This window comes from Oncorhynchus keta, chromosome 28 (genome assembly GCF_023373465.1).
Source record: "Oncorhynchus keta strain PuntledgeMale-10-30-2019 chromosome 28, Oket_V2, whole genome shotgun sequence".
Classification (NCBI taxonomy): domain Eukaryota; kingdom Metazoa; phylum Chordata; class Actinopteri; order Salmoniformes; family Salmonidae; genus Oncorhynchus; species Oncorhynchus keta.
Genome location: NC_068448.1, coordinates 71,527,552 through 71,543,826, shown reverse-complemented (window position 1 = coordinate 71,543,826; position 16,275 = coordinate 71,527,552). Strand labels below are relative to the sequence as shown.

The 16,275-nt window shown below is 42.4% G+C and overlaps 1 protein-coding gene across 2 annotated transcripts in view; it reads left to right on the top strand.

Annotated features, from left to right (window-relative positions):
- Positions 1 to 16,275, top strand: part of LOC118397906 (GTP-binding protein Rheb) — a 46,260-nt gene that overhangs the window by 23,104 nt on the left and 6,881 nt on the right. For both annotated transcript variants that reach the window (XM_052483780.1, XM_052483779.1), the window contains 4 exons: positions 86 to 153; positions 703 to 785; positions 9,093 to 9,149; positions 9,257 to 9,304. In XM_052483780.1, coding sequence (XP_052339740.1) covers positions 86 to 153; positions 703 to 785; positions 9,093 to 9,149; positions 9,257 to 9,304 — 256 coding nt within the window. The remainder of the gene's footprint in view (positions 1 to 85; positions 154 to 702; positions 786 to 9,092; positions 9,150 to 9,256; positions 9,305 to 16,275) is intronic.

The following is a 16,275-nucleotide window of genomic DNA, read 5'->3' as shown; positions in this document are numbered from 1 at the left end:
GATCAATTGGTGACCAAAAGATCAGAATGACTGCTAGTGTAAACACAACTTTAGACTTCCTTTCTCTCTCTCTCTCTCTCCTCAGCGTTTACAAAGATGATCACAGTGAATGGTCAGGAGTACCACCTGCAGTTGGTGGACACAGCTGGACAGGTGTGTCCCTCTTACCAGTGGAGAGACTTCTCACACATCAGAATGTTGTGGTCAGACTGCCAGTGGGCCACTCTGTGAGAGCCAACATAAAATATTTTTAATACCTGGTGTAGTGTAGATTGGACCAGGGGCAGTGTAGATTGGACCAGGGGCAGTGTAGACTGGACCAGGGGCCGTGTAGATTAGACCAGTTGTAGATTAGACCAGGGGCAGTGTAGATTAGACCAATTGTAGATTAGACCAGGGGCCGTGTAGATTGGACCAGGGGCCATGTAGATTGGACCAGGGGCAGTGTAGACTGGACCAGGGGCCGTGTAGATTAGACCAGTTGTAGATTAGACCAGGGGCAGTGTAGATTAGACCAATTGTAGATTAGACCAGGGGCAGTGTAGATTAGACCAGGTGTAGATTAGATCTCAATTGACATCCTTATTCAGCCTCATTTCACAGTAGCTACAGTTCCTCATTTTTCCCATCGTAGGGTAGACATTCTCTCTCTCTCTGATGTTTGACAAATCCTTCCACAAAAGGCTTCTTTCTCTCTGGCAGGATGAATACTCCATTTTCCCACAGACCTACTCCATAGATATCAACGGATACATTTTGGTGTATTCTGTCACGTCAAATAAAAGGTAGGTAAGCTCCGCCCTCCCCTTCATACTGCTGCTAAAGCTTCGTTGCTTATCCCTGAGTGATCTCGTCGCTTAAGGTTTCTTTGAATCTATCTGGTAGCTCTCCTCTCTCTCCCTCTCTCTCTTATAAAAGGCATGAATAAACCATTGCAGCTATTATAATTCAAAGTGAGCTCGAACACCTGCCAAATCAATACGTTCTCAATGAAAATCTCATTATTTTGTGCCTCTGCAAGTTTGAAATTAAAGATCTAGTCACGTTTGATAGGGAAGACGTGTAGTATGTTATTTTGGTGAATATTAAATTACAAATAGTGCCTTTGATCTTTCACATTTCTATCTGTATGCTATTGTATGGAACAGGGCTTCTTCTGTATGTTGCAGTATTAGAGGTAGCTGAAATATATGAATCAGAGATGGTCGTTTCTAGCTTGCCGCCATGTCAGCTGGAGATCAAATCATTCCATCTATCTCTCTCCTCCCTCGCCTCTTCTCTCTTATCCTCACCACCTCTCCCGTCTCACTGGCTTCCTCTCCATCCTACTCTCTTTCCTCACTCCATCCATCTCTCAATTACACACTCACTCTCTTTCTCTCTCTCTCTGTCATATATAAGGACTTTATAGGAGCAAGGCCTCTGTAGTGAGTACTCTAACACTAGTGGGAATATCTAATGATAGTAGTCCTATAGCGTAATATATCCTGTGTTGTGCTACTGCTCCAGGTTAAACACTGTTGTTTGTGAATGCAGCGAGAATCCCTTATTGATTTGAAGATTTTTTTTTTTATTGACTAAAATCCACTTTCTGTTTTCTACCTGAGTGAATATCGGAAATGCAGTAATTTTAGAAGGTTGCTATTCTGCCACGTCAATATTATGGAATTGTCTAAAAGGCCAGAAATAGTAGCCTAGTACCAATTTTACCTGCATTTGAGCTATGCTCTGTTTCTTGAATATATCCAGTTTTGAAATTAGCCTAATGTGATGGTGAAATAGCATGCATTGTGTTTTCTAAAGATATAGCCCAGGCTCAGCATTTTGGCTTTGAGCAAGAGCCTAATTCCATGAGATCTGGATCTTCTCTGGAAAATCATTAATTTGGTATTTTTGGGTTTTACTGCCAGGGCTCAGGCCTGGCAGTACTGCTCTAGCAGGTCTAGGCTCTGCTGTTGGCCATGTTCTGTGGGTAACAGCAGGCATAGGTCATCTGCGAAGAGTAGGCATTTAACCTCTGAATTGTGGAGACTAACATCAGGGGCTGAGGATTTTTCTAGAATAGTGGCCAATTTGTTGATGTAAATATTGAAGAGTGCAGGGCTCAGCTTGCAACCTTGGCGAAGGCCCTGCCCCTGGTTAAAGAATTATGTTCTTTTCTTGCCAATTTTAATGCTGCACATATTCCCAGAATACATTGATTTAATTATGTCATATGTTTTACCACCTACACCACTTTCAATAACTTTGTAGAACAGTACTGTATGCCAAATAGAATCAAATGCTTTTTGGAAGTCGATAAAGCAAGCGTATATTTTGGTGGACATGTTTATTATCAGGGTGTGTAGGGTGTAAATATGATCAGTCGTGCAATGTTTTGGTATAAATCCAATTGGGCTTTTACTCAAGACATTGTGCTTATTAAGGAAGAGTAGAACTCTTACATTTATAATACTACAGAAAACCTACCCCAGGTTACTGTTCACACAAATACCTCTGTAATTGTTAGGGTCAAATTTGTCTCCTTTCTTAAAGATTGGGGTTATGAGTCCTTAATTCCCAATGTATATATATGTATATGTATGTTACCTGTGGCGCTGATGTTTAGGCCAAGGTATTGTATAGTTTTTTTGTGTGCTCTAGGGCAACAGTGTCTAGATGGAATTTGTATTTGTGGTCATGGCGATTGTACCTTTTTTGGAACATAATTATTTTGGTCTTACTGAGATTTGCTGTCAGGGCCCAGGTCTGACAGAATCTGTGCAAAAGATCTAGGTGCTGCTGTAGGCCCTCCTTGGTTGGTGACAGAAGCACCACATCAGCAGCAAACAGTAGACATTTGACTTCGGATTCTAGTAGGGTGAGGCCGGGTGCTGCAGACTTTTCTAGTGCCCACGCCAATCCGTTGATATATATGTTGAAGAGGGTGGGGCTTAAGCTGCATCCCTGTCTCACCCCACGACCCTGTGTGAAGGAATTTGTGTGTTTTTTGCCAATTTTAACCGCACACTTTTTGTTTGTGTACATTGATTTTATAATGTCGTATGCTTTACCCCCAACACCACTTTCCATCAATTTGTATAGCAGACCCTCATGCCAAATTGAGTCGAAGGCTTTTTTGAAATCAACAAAGCATGAGAAGACTTTGCCTTTGTTTTGGTTTGTTTATTTGTCAATTAGGGCGTGCAGGGTGAATACGTGGTCTGTTGTACGGTAATTTGGTAAAAAGCCAATTTGACATTTGCTCAGTATATTGTTTTCATTGCGGAAATGTACAAGTCTGCTGTTATTGATAATGCAGAGGATTTTCCCACGGTTACTGTTGACGCATATTCCACGGTAGTTATTGGGGTCAAATTTGTCTCTACTTTTGTGGATTGGGGTGATCAGTCCTTGGTTCCAAATATTGGGGAAGATGCCAGAGCTAAGGATGATGTTAAAGAGTTTTACTATAGCCAATTGGAATTTGTTGTCTGTATATTTGATCACTTCATTAAGGATACCATCAACACCACAGGCCTTTTTGGGTTGGAGAGTTTTTATTTTGTCCTGTAACTCATTCAAGGTAATAGGAGAATCCAGTGGATTCTGGTAGTCTTTAATAGTTGATTCTAAGATTTGTATTTGATCATGTACACTGCTCAAAAAAATAAAGGGAACACTTAAACAACACAATGTAACTAAGTCAATCACACTTCTGTGAAATCAAACTGTCCACTTAGGAAGCAACACTGATTGAAAATACATTTCACATGCTGTTGTGCAAATGGAATAGACAACAGGTGGAAATTATAGGCAATTAGCAAGACACCCCCAATAAAGGAGTGGTTCTGCAGGTGGTGACCACAGACCACCTCTCAGTTCCTATGCTTCCTGGCTGATGTTTTGGTCACTTTTGAATGCTGGCGGTGCTTTCACTCTAGTGGTAGCATGAGACGGAGTCTACAACCCACACAAGTGGCTCAGTTAGTGCAGCTCATCCAGGAAGGCACATCAATGTGAGCTGTGACAAGAAGGTTTGTTGTGTCTGTCAGGGTGGTGTCCAGAGCATGGAGGCGCTACCAGGAGACAGGCCAGTACATCAGGAGACGTGGAGGAGGCCGTAAGAGGGCACAACCCAGCAGCAGGACCGCTACCTCCGCCTTTGTGCAAGGAGGAGCAGGAGGAACACTGCCAGAGCCATGCAAAAGGACCTCCAGCAGGCCACAAATGTGCATGTGTCTGCTCAAACGGTCAGAAACAGACTCCATGAGGGTGGTATGAGGACCCAATATCCACAGGTGGGAGTTGTGCTTACAGCCCAACACCGTGCAGGACATTTGGCATTTGCCAGGAACACCAAGATTGGCTAATTCGCCACTGGCGCACTGTGCTCTACACAGATGAAAGCAGGTCCACACTGAGCACATGTGACAGACGTGACAGAGTCTGGAGACGCCGTGAAGAACGTTCTGCTGCCTGCAACATCCTCCAGCATGACCGGTTTGGCGGCGGGTCATTCATGGTGTGGGGTGGCATTTTTTTGGGGGGCTGCACAACCCTCCATGTGCTTACCAGAGGTAGCCTGACTGCCATTAGGTACCGAGATGAGATCCTCAGACCCCTTGTGAGACCATATGCTGGTGCGGTTGGCCCTGGGTTCCTCCGAATGCAAGACCTCATGTGGCTGGAGTGTGTCAGCAGTTCCTGCAAGAGGAAGGCATTGATGCTATGGACTGGCCCGCCCGTTCCCCAGACCTGCATCCAATTGAGCACATCTGGGACATCATGTCTCGCTCCATCCACAAACGCCACGTTGCACCACAGACTGTCCAGGAGTTGGCGGATGCTTTAGTCCAGGTCTGGGAGGAGATCCCTCAGGATCCGCCACCCCATAAGGAGCATTCCCAGGCGTCCTAGGGAGGTCATACAGGCACGTGGAGGCCACACACACTACTGAGCCTCATTTTGACTTGTTTTAAGGACATTACATCAAAGTTGGATCAGTCTGTAGTGTGGTTTTCCACTTTAATTTTGAGTGCGACTCCAAATCCAGACCTTCATGGGTTGATACATTTGATTCCCATTGATAATTTGTGTGATTTTGTCAGCACATTTAACTATGTAAAGAAAAAAGTATTTAATAAGATGATTTCATTCATTCAGATGTAGGATGTGTCATTTTAGTGTTCCCTTTATTTTTTTGAGCAGTGTATATGTTTTTGCTCTTTGTTATAGAGCCAAAAAGATTGGAGAAGTGGTTTACCCATCTCCATTTTGGATAGATAATTATTTGTGTTGTTGTTTGCTTAGTGTTTTCCAATGTTCCCAGAAGTGGTTAGTCTATGGATTCTGCAATTACATTGAGCTCATGTCTGATGTGCTGTTCCTTCTTTTTCAGTAGTGTATTTCTGTATTGTTTTAGTGATTCACCATAGTGAAGGTGTAGACTCAGGTTTTCCGGGTCTATGTTTTTGGTTGGACAGGTTTCTCTATTTCTTTCTTAGGTTTTTGCATTCTTCATCAAACCATTTGTCATTTGTTCTTTTTCTTCAGTTTTCTATTTGAGATTTTTAGATTTGATAGGGAAGCTGAGAGGTCAAATATACTGTTAAGATTTTCTACTGCCAAGTTTACACCTTCACTATTACAGTGGAATGTTTTACCCAGGAAATTGTCTAAAAGGGATTGAATTTGTTGTTGCCTAATTGTTTTTTGGTAGGTTTCCAAACTGCATTCCTTCCATCTATAGCATTTCACTCAGTTCCTTTGGCTTTGATGCCTCATGATTGAGTATTGCTCTGTTCAAGTAGACTGCGATTTTGATTTGGTCTGATAGGGGTGTCAGTGGGCTGACTGTGAACGCTCTGAGAGACTCTGGGTTGAGGTCAGTGATAAAGTAGTCTACAGTACTACTGCCAAGAGATGAGCTATAGGTAGGTGTACCTACCATCGGAGTCCCCTCGAAGCCTACCATTGACTATGTACATACCCAGTGTGCGACAGAGCTGCAGGAGTTGTGACCCGTTTTTGTTGGTTATGTTGTCATAGTTGTGTCTAGGGGGGCATATGTGGGAGGGAATGCTGTCACCTGCAGGCAGGTGTTTGTCCCCCTGTGTGCTGAGGGTATCAGGTTCTTGTCCGGTTCTGGCATTTAGGTCGCCACAGACTAGTACATGTCCCTGGGCCTGGAAATTATTGATTTCCCCCTCCAGTCTCTCTCTCTGTCTCTCTCTCTCTTTGTCTGTGTCTCTCTGTCAGCTTCTCACTCTCACTGTTAATACGAGAATGAACAAGTACAGAAGTTCTCCTGACTGCAGAGCGTTGACCAAACTTAAAGTCATATTTTATTTAACCAGGAAAAGCTCATTAAGACCCAGAGTCTCTTTTTCAAGGGCTTCCTGACAACTCTACTACTGCATTTTCTCTCCTGTAATTCCTCCATACATTTCTAGACAATTTCAACAGGATTCATACTGTAGCAAATGCTTTGTCCTGTGTAAGACTATTGTACTGGAGCCTAGGATGCTGTGTGTGTGTGTGCCCCAGAGACTTATGTAAGATGCCATGGGAGCGGGCCTAGGGAGACGTTGCCTGGAGAAATCTGTTCCTAACCCCATCCTGTCATGGCTTCCTGCTGGCCAGTTAATGATGTCAAATTTAGTTAATATCCCCATTGATTTACATGCATTTCTACTGACCAGATTGGGACTCAACGTTCGTCATTTTATATTGAGTCTCAAACCCTGCGTCAGATCTAGCTCACCCTCGGCCGGGTTAAAAAAAACAGATGCATCTGATTTTCAGAGGAAATTGAAAGAGAGCCTGTGACTCAATTCTCCTTTTGGACGTTAACAAGGCGACTCCCCATCTTAACTCCTCCTCCACATTTACTGGATTGGTTCAACAGTGCAGAAGAGAACCTCCCCCTCTACTTTTTCTCCTCAAGGCCAGAAAAAAAGCTAAGACACTAAGGGATTTATTATACGCCTGCTACATTGGGTTGAGTTATATAGGCCTCTACAGTACACTATGACACTGATGGAACAACATTCCTCAACTAGATGTTGGAAAGGCATCTAACAAGCAAACAAATAGCACTTTGTTAAGTACAGTAGTATTGAAATGGCACATTAAGTACAGTAGTATTGAAATGGCACATTAAGTACAGTAGTATTGAAATGGCACATTAAGTACAGTAGTATTGAAATGGCACATTGAGTACAGTAGTATTGAAATGGCACATTGAGTACAGTAGTATTGAAATGGCACATTGTTAAGTACAGTAGTATTGAAATGGCACATTAAGTACAGTAGTATTGAAATGGCACATTGAGTACAGTAGTATTGAAATGGCACATTGAGTACAGTAGTATTGAAATGGCACATTAAGTACAGTAGTATTGAAATGGCACATTAAGTACAGTAGTATTGAAATGGCACATTGAGTACAGTAGTATTGAAATGGCACATTAAGTACAGTAGTATTGAAATGGCACATTAAGTACAGTAGTATTGAAATGGCACATTAAGTACAGTAGTATTGAAATGGCACATTAAGTACAGTAGTATTGAAATGGCACATTAAGTACAGTAGTATTGAAATGGCACATTAAGTACAGTAGTATTGAAATGGCACATTAAGTACAGTAGTATTGAAATGGCACATTAAGTACAGTAGTATTGAAATGGCACATTAAGTACAGTAGTATTGAAATGGCACATTGAGTACAGTAGTATTGAAATGGCACATTAAGTACAGTAGTATTGAAATGGCACATTAAGTACAGTAGTATTGAAATGGCACATTAAGTACAGTAGTATTGAAATGGCACATTAAGTACAGTAGTATTGAAATGGCACATTGAGTACAGTAGTATTGAAATGGCACATTAAGTACAGTAGTATTGAAATGGCACATTAAGTACAGTAGTATTGAAATGGCACATTAAGTACAGTAGTATTGAAATGGCACATTGAGTACAGTAGTATTGAAATGGCACATTAAGTACAGTAGTATTGAAATGGCACATTAAGTACAGTAGTATTGAAATGGCACATTAAGTACAGTAGTATTGAAATGGCACATTAAGTACAGTAGTATTGAAATGGCACATTAAGTACAGTAGTATTGAAATGGCACATTAAGTACAGTAGTATTGAAATGGCACATTAAGTACAGTAGTATTGAAATGGCACATTAAGTACAGTAGTATTGAAATGGCACATTGAGTACAGTAGTATTGAAATGGCACATTGAGTACAGTAGTATTGAAATGGCACATTGAGTACAGTAGTATTGAAATGGCACATTGAGTACAGTAGTATTGAAATGGCACATTGAGTACAGTAGTATTGAAATGGCACATTGAGTACAGTAGTATTGAAATGGCACATTGAGTACAGTAGTATTGATGGTTCTTATTTGAGGGAGGTTTCTTCTCGTATCAAAGCTTATATCGTATCGATTTCAAGCAATGGTTCAAGCCCTGATTTTGTCCCAGTCTGGTCGTTAGGCAACGTTTGTCAATGTAATCATGGTAGGTTATGCCTCCCATCAGCCCTCTCCAAATCCATACCAATGTAACACATTTAATGAGCAAATGATTATCTTTTGATGAGGCCCCTATTAAAAATCTATGTAGGTGATAAAAGGCAGTGGTTTAATTTATCCTTCTTATTATTGTTATTGTGAAGATGTGGATGGATCAGCACCCACTTAGCTCTCAGATGGTGTTGCTGCTTATTCGCACACACACGCGCCCACACACACAGACTGGAGGTGCCGGGGACAGAGAATGAAGCCATTTGATATGCTGGACATCAACATGTTGCAGATTTAACATTGTCCGACCTAGAAAATGTCAAGCTTTACACCCATTTAAGAATGCATTTAAGTACAAGTAAGCATTTTTACACACATTTCTAGACCCAATTGTTAACTATTCAACTGTTAAACCATTAAGATGATTTCTTTGAGAATAGATTTCGTAATGTTCTGTTGACTCTGTTCTTGTGTCTAGTAGGAGTGTTATTTAATGCTTTAAATGCTTTATTTTTATTTGGACTGATCATAAAAGATTGAATGACCTTTTTTTAAATTTCTTTTGTAGTTTTGAAGTAATAAAAGTTATCCACGAAAAATTATTGGATATGGTGGGTAAAGTACAGTAAGTAGACTGATCCGCTATCTGACAATGTTTCAATATATATATATATATATATATACACAGTGTTTCACTGATTCATTTGACTGACAGGACTTTGTCTTCTGCAGAGTACCCATCATGTTGGTGGGGAACAAGAAAGATCTTCACATGGAACGGTATGACACACACACACACACACACACACACACACACACACACAGCTAGTCTTCCCAGTAGACAGTTTTCATTTTCTTAAATTAGATTTAACAGGGATTTACTGTTCTGTCTTGTCGTTATGTTTGACTCTGTGGAGACCTGTTATGGTCTCACCGAGTGGAGAGAAAGTACATTGGTTCAGCAGAGGGTGCGGGGCTGGAATAAACCTTTACGACTTGATGTCCTGTCATTTTATGGGCCTGCCATACACGGCTCCACATCTTACATCTTTTGCACGGAGGACGAAATAGCAACAAGCTCTGTCTCACTGCAGAAGTAGATGTATAACCACATTCTCCAAACGTCAAATTTCTGTGTTTTTGTTTCTCCTGCTCTAGCATTCCATTTCTCCAAATGTCAAATTTTGAAGTTAAGGGTTAAGTTTAGTCACTCATTCTGAATGGTTAAGGTAAGGGTTAAGTTTAGTCACTCATTCTGAATGGTTAAGGTAAGGGTTAAGTTTAGTCACTCATTCTGAATGGTTAAGGTAAGGGTTAAGTTTAGTCACTCATTCTGAATGGTTAAGGTAAGGGTTAAAGTTTTGGATAGGGTACATTTTTTAAAAGAAAAAACAGTATCCATGACTGGGGTCGAACACTTACCCTTCAGATCCAGAGTCATGAGATTACACTTATCCACAACCCTTATACACAAGGTCCTGGAAAAACCCAAGACTACTTGGTGGTAATAGCGCCACTGTTGCCCCTAGTAGCCTGTTTTGAAGGCATGGATAGATGTCAAATTTTGCAGTCAATCTTGAACGATCTCTCTGGAAATCCATCTCCCACTCAGTGCCATTCCCTGGTTGTCCTGACTCCACTAAACTAGACTACTGGCCTGTTGGCACATTGACACTAGCTGGTAAACAGTAGTCCAGTCTGCTCTAAGCTGTCTTTGGCTCAGGCTCTGTTTTTGAGAAGGCAGGGTCAGGTCAGTCTGCTGCATGCCTGGGTCAATCAGTCAGGCCTAATTCTTAACATGAGAATGTAGAAAGTATGGGAGGAAAGTGGAGTGGTGGTGGTTATTGGAAGACAGTGTAGTTGTAGTTATAGGAAGACAGTCTAGTTGTAGTTGTGGGTATAGGAAGACAGTCTAGTAGTAGTTATAGGAAGACAGTCTAGTAGTAGTTGTAGGTATAGGAAGACAGTCTAGTAGTAGTTGTAGGTATAGGAAGACAGTCTAGTAGTAGTTGTAGGTATAGGAAGACAGTCTAGTAGTTATAGGAAGACAGTCTAGTAGTAGTTGTAGGTATAGGAAGACAGTCTAGTAGTAGTTGTAGTTACAGGAAGACAGTCTAGTAGTAGTTGTAGGTATAGGAAGACAGTCTAGTAGTTATAGGAAGACAGTCTAGTAGTAGTTGTAGGTATAGGAAGACAGTCTAGTAGTAGTTGTAGTTACAGGAAGACAGTCTCGTAGTAGTTGTAGGTATAGGAAGACAGTGTAGCAATAGTAGTTATTGTCTACAGTCTCTTACCAGTAGTAGTACACACTGTATGTTGTCTCTTACCAGGCCTGTATAATATACTACACACTGTCTTCTGTCTCTTACCAGGCCTGTAGTATTGTAGTACACACTGCCAGCCTGGGTCACTCACTCATAGCTATACATCTTTCCTAGTTTCTGTTCCTCTTTCCTAGTTCCTCTAGTCATTCCCAGAATAAACAGGAAGACAGTCTAAAGTAGGAAATTTGTCTGCCATTCCCTTCCTCATACAAGACAGTCATTGAGGTGATGTACACACTGGGTAGTGAGGAAGACAGTCTGGCCCCATTGAGGTGATGTAAGACAGTGGCCCCAGTGAGTGATGTACACACTGTGGTATAGGAAGACAGGCCCCATTAGTGATGTTCTGGCCCCATAGGAAGACAGTCTAGGCCCCATTGAGGTGATGTACACACTCTGGCCCCATTGAGGTGATGTACACTCTGGCCCCATTGAGGTGATGTACACAGCAGGCCCCATTGAGGTGATGTACTCATACACTCAGGACTGGCCCCAGTGAGGTGATGTACACGCTGGCCCCAGTGAGGTGATGTACACACGCTGGCCCCAGTGAGGTGATGTACACACGCTGGCCCCAGTGAGGTGATGACTCTGGCCCCAGTGAATACAGGAGCTGGACAAGTACACCCTGGCCCCATTGAGGGATGTACACAGGCCCCATTGCAGGACAAGACACCCTCTGGCCCCAGTGAGATGACTGGGATGAATGTACAGGAGGCCCCAGGAGGTGATGACACACTCTGGCCCCAGTGACTGGGGTGAGTACATCTGGCCCCAGTGACAAGACACACTCTGGCCCCATTGAGGTGATGACTGGGCCCCATGAGGTGATGTACACACTCTGGCCCCATTGAGGTGATGTACACACTCTGGCCCCATTGAGGGATGTACACACGCTGGCCCCATTGAGGCGTGACACACGCTGGCCCCAGTGACAAGACACACGCTGGCCTGATGACTGGGATGAATACAGGGCAGGACAAGACACACCTGGCCCCATAGGTGATGTACTGATGGCTGGGATGAATGTACAGCTGGCCCCAGGACAAGACAACGCTGGCCCCATTGAGGTGATGTACTCTGGCCCCATGAATGCAGGAGCAGGACAAGACACACCTGGCCCCATTGAGGTGATGACTGGGCCCCAGTGAATACAGGCCCCAGCAGGACAAGACTGGCCCTGTATTAGACTGGCCCCAGTGACTGGGATGAATACAGGGCCCCAGCAGGACAAGACACCCTGACCCCATTGAGATGATGTATGCAGCATTGAGATTATTCATATTCTTCTCAGTGTGGAGAGGTTGTGAACTGTCCATTGAACACCAACCCAGACACACAGCCACTGTATAGACTGTGTTAGGACTAAAGTAATCAGGCATTACTGATCAAGACAACCCATCTCTCTTCTCCCTGTCTGACAGTTAAATGAATGCTCTGGGCGAGAACCGGCAGGACAAGAATCAATTAGAGGCTGGGATGAAATCACAGGAGTGGATGGACAAGACACCCCTCTATTAGCTTTGGGCTGGCTGACTGGGATGAGTTAAGATCAGGAGCAGGAAAAGGGGATGTTATCTTAGTATTGTGATGACTGTCTTTTCAGTTACATATAAATAACCTGATTACCCTTTAGACTGATGACTGGGATGAATACAGGACCAGTCACAAGAGGTTTCTCCAAGACTGACACTGACTGGCCGAAGCCTACAAACTTGCTAACAGCCTGGTACAAGACAATTGTCCTTCTAATCATTGACATCAATACAAATGTATTTGAAAATCTAATCAAACACTTCATGAGAGCTCATGTTGCACAACATTTCTATAGTCTATTAGACTGATGACTGGGATGAATATCAGGAGCAGGACAAGACAACTCTCTAATTTAGTTGCTTATATTTACAACAGGAGTGACCTGGCTGGCATGAAGAAAAAAACAACACTGGGAAATGTATCCTCCAATCACTATTTAAGTGCATAGATGACTGGGATGAATACATACAGGTGCATGATAATGGTCCATTCTAAATCAAAACATATTTTAAACATATGATTATTTAGGTAAAGATGAATAAATCAAGATTAGTGTGAGGACAAGACATATCACTTTGAATGATGAATACAGCGTAAGGCAAGAAACAATGTCTATTTTTTTAACCTTTTTCTCATCATATTCAGACACCTCGTGTAGCCTACTGGCCTGATGAATAAGGTTTGTATCACAGACAAATAACTTTTTAAAATGAAGACTGGGATGAATACAGGAGGACAAGACCCCTGACTGGCATACATAGACTGAGTTTCAAGACTGGGAAGATAATAAAAATAAAAATGCAGGACAAGAAAAGCATTACATGCATTATTGCTTTTAGACTTTTGACTGGTGAATTCCTGCTAATGGACATTTGTGACAAGACACCCTTGTGCTATTAGCACTGATGACTGGGCCTAATGTTTAATTTTAAACAGTTCTGAGCTGGTGACCCATTGCATAAAACAGTTTTTTGATGTTACTGGTTGTACTAATTTGGGATCTAATACAGGACTGTCCCAGGAATATGTTTGACATCTTTTGTTCTCACAAAGAATAGAATGATTTTTGACTGGGGATGAATACAGGCTAGTGCTTTTGGACAAGACAACTACTCTTTTGACTGATGACTGGGATTTCTTCCAATATCTTCAGGATGCACCTCGGACAAGACACCCTGTCTATCTGATGACTGGGATGAATACGTGAGGAGAGCAGGACAAGACGCCCTCTTTAGACTGCATGACTGGGATGAATACAGCACTCTGGACAAGAAAAGCATGTTTTAGACTGACAGACAAAGGGGATGAATACAGGCGCAGGACAAGACAGAGACTATTAGACTGATGACTGGGATGAATACAGGAGCAGGATGCAAGACACTTTTTCAAATCATCATTAGTCTCATATTAGACTGATGCAGCCTTACAATGATTACAAACAAAACACCCTGTATTAGACTGATGACTGGGATGAATAAAAACAGGAGCAGGAAAAGACACATTTTCTTCATATCATGCTTCTTTAGAACTGTCTAAAGTAAATCATGGATTTATTGTGAAGGTCAGGATATTACATGGATTTATGAGCCTTTTTAGACTGATGACTGGGAAGCCAGAGATGCTAAATGTGTTTGAAGGACGGTGAATTACAACTCTATTAGACAATGATGACTGGGATGAATACAGCTGCAGCCATAGGAGTTGGCTATAAGACAAACAGACTGGGACTGGGGTGTTGAATACATAGCAGGACAAGACACTCTGTGACTGATAGGGCCCAATTCAGACATAGGAAAAGACACCTTTCTTACGACTAGGGTGCTCTTATCATGGGATGAGACTTTGTAGCTGTGAGCTCTGCACAATTTAATTCAAACACTGAAACCCACTGGGATGAATATTTTCTCAGGAGTTTTCAGGAAAAGACAGGACCTTTATCTAAGGCCATCCCTGATGACTGGGATGAATTACATTTTCTCGACAAGACAACCTCTATTAGACTGATGACTGGGATGAATGAAAGAGTCATCTAATATATGACAAGACGTCTCATGTAGATTTAATAATACTGATTTTGACTTTTAGGATGGAAAGTGTAGGAATAGGTACAACACTCAGCCCACAGTATGACAGCTGACACAACTGATAACCTGTTATAATATGGTCATAACAGTCAGACAGCTGACAACTTGTCATACATAACCTGTTATAATATGGTCATAACACAGCATGATATATATTTAGACCTATTGTGACATTGTTGTTTTACTGGGACACCGAATGCAGGAGCAGGACAAGACAACCTACCATAGTTATTTTAGACACCTGATGACTGGGATGAAAACCCAGGAAACCACACAGGGAAAAACATTCCCTTACACCATTAGGCTGACGACTGTCAACAATATATATAGCAGGACAAGACATACCTCTATTAGACTGATGAATACAGGAGCAGGACAAGACAACCTATATTATTTTTTTAGACTGATGACTTAAATTATAATTGTAATTACGAGCAGGACAATGTCAGACCTCTGTTGCTGATGACTGGGATGAATACAGGAGCAGGACAAGACGCCCTGTATTAGACTGATGACTGGGATGAATACAGGAGCAGGACAAGACACCCTCTATTAGACTGATGACTGGGATAAATACAGGAGCAGGACAAGACACCCTCTATTAGACTGATGACTGGGATGAATACAGGAGCAGGACAAGACGCCCTCTATTAGACTGATGACTGGGATGAATACAGGAGCAGGACAATACAACCTCTATTAGACTGATGAATACAGGAGCAGGACAAGACACCCTCTATTAGACTGATGACTGGGATGAATACAGGAGCAGGACAAGACACCCTCTATTAGACTGATGACTGGGATGAATACAGGAGCAGGACAAGACGCCCTCTATTAGACTGATGACTGGGATGAATACAGGAGCAGGACAAGACAACCTCTATTAGACTGATGACTGGGATGAATACAGGAGCAGGACAAGACACCCTCTATTAGACTGATGACTGGGATGAATACAGGAGCAGGACAAGACACCCTCTATTAGACTGATGACTGGGATGAATACAGGAGCAGGACAAGACACCCTCTATTAGACTGATGACTGGGATGAATACAGGAGCAGGACAAGACAACCTCTATTAGACTGATGACTGGGATGAATACAGGAGCAGGACAAGACGCCCTCTATTAGACTGATGACTGGGATGAATACAGGAGCAGGACAAGACACCCTCTATTAGACTGATGACTGGGATGAATACAGGAGCAGGACAAGACAACCTCTATTAGACTGGGATGAATACAGGAGCAGGACAAGACACCCTCTATTAGACTGATGACTGGGATGAATACAGGAGCAGGACAAGACACCCTCTAGACTGATGACTGGGATGAATACAGGAGCAGGACAAGACACCCTCTATTAGACTGAGGACTGGGATGAATACAGGAGCAGGACAAGACGCCCTCTATTAGACTGATGACTGGGATGAATACAGGAGCAGGACAAGACAACCTCTATTAGACTGATGACTGGGATGAATACAGGAGCAGGACAAGACACCCTCTATTAGACTGATGACTGGGATGAATACAGGAGCAGGACAAGACACCCTCTATTAGACTGATGACTGGGATGAATACAGGAGCAGGACAAGACACCCTCTATTAGACTGATGACTGGGATGAATACAGGAGCAGGACAAGACACCCTCTATTAGACTGATGACTGGGATGAATACAGGAGCAGGACAAGACACCCTCTATTAGACTGATGACTGGGATGAATACAGGAGCAGGACAAGATGCCCTCTATTAGACTGATGACTGGGATGAATACAGATTTCAGGAGCAGGACAAGACA